This window comes from Seriola lalandi, unplaced genomic scaffold (assembly GCF_002814215.2).
Source record: "Seriola lalandi dorsalis isolate HSWRI2012SDOR001 ecotype SW California unplaced genomic scaffold, Sedor1 jcf7180002054575, whole genome shotgun sequence".
NCBI lineage: Eukaryota > Metazoa > Chordata > Actinopteri > Carangiformes > Carangidae > Seriola > Seriola lalandi.
Genome location: NW_019525128.1, coordinates 104,259 through 109,267, shown reverse-complemented (window position 1 = coordinate 109,267; position 5,009 = coordinate 104,259). Strand labels below are relative to the sequence as shown.

The 5,009-nt window shown below is 45.9% G+C and overlaps 1 protein-coding gene across 1 annotated transcript in view; it reads right to left on the bottom strand.

Moving 5' to 3' along the window:
* The window catches only part of abcf3 (ATP-binding cassette, sub-family F (GCN20), member 3), a 12,577-nt gene that overhangs the window by 3,653 nt on the left and 3,915 nt on the right, over positions 1-5,009 (bottom strand). The window contains exons 6-14 of the mRNA XM_023417535.2: positions 4,153-4,275; positions 3,212-3,478; positions 2,433-2,513; positions 1,956-2,015; positions 1,817-1,873; positions 1,713-1,735; positions 1,021-1,076; positions 709-909; positions 12-88 (exon numbers count right to left, since the gene is read on the bottom strand). Coding sequence (XP_023273303.1) covers positions 12-88; positions 709-909; positions 1,021-1,076; positions 1,713-1,735; positions 1,817-1,873; positions 1,956-2,015; positions 2,433-2,513; positions 3,212-3,478; positions 4,153-4,275 — 945 coding nt within the window. The remainder of the gene's footprint in view (positions 1-11; positions 89-708; positions 910-1,020; positions 1,077-1,712; positions 1,736-1,816; positions 1,874-1,955; positions 2,016-2,432; positions 2,514-3,211; positions 3,479-4,152; positions 4,276-5,009) is intronic.

Below are 5,009 nucleotides of genomic sequence, written 5' to 3'. Positions count from 1 at the left end.
CCAGGACTCACAGTCTCTCCAGCAGCTTCAGTTTGCTCTGGACCTGAGCTGCTCTGTTGGCGTTGTACCGAAACCTGTCGATGAACACCTGAAACACAAGCAGTGCATCATGGGAAAACAACATCATGATGTGACCTTCATCCACTGTATCTACTAATCAGAAAACTGACAAAGCAGTAGTACCTGTATGTGTTGTCTGTACTGCAGCAGTAGTACCTGTATGTGTTGTCTGTACTGCAGCAGTAGTACCTGTATGTTTCTGTACTGCAGCAGTAGTACCTGTATGTGTTGTCTGTACAGCAGCAGTAGTACCTGTACCTGTTGTCTGTACAGCAGCAGTAGTACCTGTATGTGTTGTCTGTACAGCAGCAGTAGTACCTGTATGTGTTGTCTGTACAGCAGCAGTAGTACCTGTATGTGTTGTCTGTACTGCAGCAGTAGTACCTGTACCTGTTATCTGTATTGCAGCAGTAGTACCTGTACCTGTTATCTGTATTGCAGCAGTAGTACCTGTACCTGTTGTCTGTACTGCAGCAGTAGTACCTGTATGTGTCGTCTGTACTGCAGCAGTAGTACCTGTACCTGTTATCTGTACAGCAGCAGTAGTACCTGTATGTGTTGTCTGTACTGCAGCAGTAGTACCTGTCCGTGTTGTCTGTACTGCAGCAGTAGTACCTGTATGTGTTGTCTGTACAGCAGCAGTAGTACCTGTATGTGTTGTCTGTACTGCAGCTGGGCATCGTACTCTCTCTGCTGGTTCTTCAGTCTGTCTTCTTTGGTTTTAATAAAGTTTTCGTAGTCGCCGCGGTAACTGTCGAGGCTCTGGGAGTGCAGGTGGATGATGTCTGTTACCACAGCATTCAGGAAGTTTCTGTCGTGAGAGACGACCAAGATGGTGGACTGCCATGTCTATGGGAGGAGGTACAGGACTTTAGTAATTGTCACTTGTTAGCTTGTGGCTAACAGTTGCCAGTGTTTCCAATGAGGAATGCTAATGTCAAAGTGAGTCATAGTTCAGACCTGCAGGTAGTTCTCTAACCACAGGATGGCTCTGACATCCAACATGTTGGTCGGCTCTGAAACAAAATCACAGCAGGAATACAGACCTTTACAACAGTACTGCTACTCCAACAACTACCATCACAATACTACAACCAATACTGCTCCTGCTGCTATACTATTACTGCAACTCCTATTAGTACTCCTATTAATACTACTTATACCTATACTAATACTACTACTACAACACTGTTAATCCTACTCTTAATACTTGTTCTCCTTCTTTTCATGATCTGACTACTACTACTCATATACTATTTCTCACATACACACTGTTAACACTACTCCTACTAATGATACTCATACTGTTTGTAATACTTCTACACTACCACTTCTAGTACTCTTAATACTAATCCAACTGCTAGTTGAATTTGTACTCCTCTTACTACATTACACTACTACACATGAATTCCATAGGAGATAAATAAAATATCTTTCTATGGTAAATGGATTTGCACTTATACAGCACTTCTCTAGTCTTACTGACCACTCAAAGCACTTTACAGTAATTGCCACATTCACCCTTTCACACACATTCATACATCACACTCATACGCACAGTCACACACTGATGGAACAGCCATCAGGGGCAATGTGGGGTTCAGTATCTTGCCCGAGGACACTTCAACATGTGGTGAAGTCAAGTTACTTACCGTCCAGCAGCAGCAGGTCCGGCCTGAAAACAAAGCACAGTCAGTGAGACAGTTGTGTGAATACCATTATTGATCACTATTCAGATGTGAAGATCAGGACTCACCGAGCGAACAGTGCTCTGGCCAACGCCAGTCTCATCCTCCATCCTCCTGAAAACTCCCTGCACACACACAAACATGCTGTTGTCTAGTCGTTTATAATGACATGAAAATGTGTGTTTATGTTCGAGACAGGTGACTCACTTTGTGGCCTGCTGTTGCATTCTGGGAGAGAATCCAAGACCAGCCAGGATGACGGAGGCTCTGATTGGATGAGACAGGCATTCAGTCAAAACCAGTTCATGGCCAGCTGTTGTACCAGACTGTAGCAGGTCTGTGATTTAACATCTGGACTGGACTAAGATCAGTTGACCCCAGCTGCCTGTCAAAGGGTCCCCACAGGGTCTAGGACCAGACTTCACACTGACTGTGTACAGGAAGTGGTATGTTCTACAGCGGCCCACAAATCAACAGGAAAGTGATGTGACCTGTGTCTCTGTCAGTTAACCTTCACACAGATCAGTTCCACCACTGCTAGTCTTCCACCGGTCAACTGAAATAATGTTCTCATTTCATTATTAGAACCTGGACCTGGACACATGGATGGATCTGTTCTGTCGTTCAGCCTCACTCTTCACTGTGCTGATGTGGATGTAAACAGTGTTTGGTCGCCATAGTTACCGGGCGGGAGCTTTGTCGGCTTCGATCTCCTCCAGCTTGCCGTAGATCTCTGACAGTCGAACGCTCTCCAGCCCGTCAGCACTGAAATAAGACAAGAGTACAGCAGAGTCACAGTCTGACTGACAAAACTCCACCCGCTGGGTGTCTTTGTCCACATGTAAAGTTCACTTTCCACGTGTTCATACATCTCTGATATTTAAGTTATAATCTGTAACTTTTCCACATTAAAATGTCTAAAAACAACAAACTACAGAAATCTGTGATTTTAATCCTGGCAACGCTCCATTTCATTGGTCGTCTGTCAATGACATCATATCCTCTATGATCATGTGTCAGTGTGTTTGTCTGACAGAAGCTCAACATTGACTTTTATCTAGTTTTAAGGTTCTAGTTTTGGTGGTTTTCAGCTCTATATTTGAACCAGATGAAGGATTTTAGTCGTCGGACGTCTGGATCTGAAGTTATCAGAGAAACGAGCTGAGGAAATGTTAGACAGCTCAGCTCCCAGCTGCTGGAGACGTCCTGTCCTGTGTCACTAAAGAGCGTTGCTGAATCTCTGGTTTTTAAAGCAACTCTGTTTTACTGGTTATAATCAAAAATGGAGTAAAGGACTGAATAAGAACAGAGGAATAAACTAGAATCGTCCTTAAATCCTGCATTGAAGACAGTGTTCCCTCAGTTTCACTCAATTATAGACTGTGATTGCTAAAAATGAGTAAAACCATCTTGGGTTTGGTCTCAGGACTAAATCTATCTGCTGCTCCTCCAACATTACTTACGTTCCATTGGCAATGCGAGCGTTCAGCCTCTTCTCCTCGTCCAGAAGGTCCTCCCTCAGAGTGTCGCTCTGCAGGACGCTCTGCAGTGCCGCTGTTTCGTCTCCCGCCACTTCCTGCTCCACGTGGAGGATGGAGATGTGAGCCGGGACACGGAGGTTTCGACTTGCCAACATCTTCAGCAGCGTCGTCTTCCCTAGACCATTACGACCAATCAGACCGTACCGCCGACCCGACGCCAGAGAGAGCTCCGCCCCCTGCAGCAGACACCTGGAGATAGACATATATTCAAGATGGAAATAATCACAATAATCATGTTTTAAACCATCAGAGTATTTCTGCCCAACATGTTTGTTGAAGATTATTCCTCTGAAATGAACAGACACGTGGTGAACAGTCTGAAGCAGGAACAAGAGTTTCAGTTGGGTCACATGACAACCTGATGACATTAAGTGAATCATGCTAAGATGATGAAAAACATGAGTGTAAGTAGAAAAACAAATCTTCAGGTGAAGGAAAGTTACAGGTGAATGTCTGATTTCACACCTGTTCACCAGGCGAGTCTTGTATGAACCGGCTGTGGATTGTTTCTCAGAACAGAACAACCACAGGCTGGAAGTCCTGACGATCCAGGGACCGGACCTGTGACCTCTCAGCTCCCAATCGACTCATTTAACAAACTGTTTAAACTGGTTGTTGACCAGAGTCACGATTCCCTTTTCAAACATGGTCATTGATGAATGAACAGATCAGTGGTGTCCCAAACAACAAATCAATCATCCTGTTCCTTGTAAGATCAATAAGCTGTAACGCTCCCCGTGTGCTGCTACAGCAATCTGTCTACACCTGTACTCACCTCTATTCACCTGTCGTGAAATGGGAACAACAAACAAATTCTTTTATTCTGATGAAGTATCTCTGAAGTATCTCCTCCCTCCGCTCACCTTTCTCCAAATGAAACGTCAAAGTTCTCGATGCGAATGTCGTAGCTGCGGTTCTTCCCTGATTGGTCGACTCGGTTGTCTTTCTTACTGCTGGCCTGACTGGCAGATGCCTCCTCAAGGACTCTGTGAGGGACAACAGAGGAAGAGGTGAATACAGGTGAGGACAGATGTGGACAGGTGTGAATGGGTGGGAACAGGTGAAAACAGGTAAAGGATTGTTGTGGATAGGTGTGGACAGTGAGACAGGTGTGAAAGGTAGGACAGTTGTGTACAGGTGAGGACAGGTGTGGACACGTGTGAACAGCTGAGGGATAGTTGTGGACAAGTGAGGACAGGTGAGAACAGCTGAGGACAGGTGTGAACAGCTGAGGACAGGTGTGAACAGGGGAGAACAGGTGTGAACAGGTGAGGACAGGTGTGAACAGGGGAGAACAGGTGTGAACAGGTGAGGACAGGTGTGAAAAGGGGAGAACAGGTGTGAACAGCTGAGGACAGGTGTGAACAGGTGAGGACAGGTGTGAACAGGTGTGAACAGGTGTGAACAGGTGAGGACAGGTGTGAACAGGTGTGAACAGCTGATGACAGGTGTGAACAGCTGAGGACAGGTGTGAACAGGTGTGAACAGGTGAGGACAGGCTTGCACTGACAGTGGGGTGGAGGCTTTCTGGGAGTCCTTCTCGTTCCTGCGTTCGTGTTTAGCCTTCAGCTTCGCCTCGGCCTTCTCCAGTTTCTTGGCATCCACCGTCTGAAGAAACAGAGACAGCAAGTGTCAGCAAGTGACAGTGACAGAGTGTCAGAGGCAGAGTGAGGGAGTGAGAGTGGGAGAGACAGAGTGACAGAGTAAGAGTGATAGCATG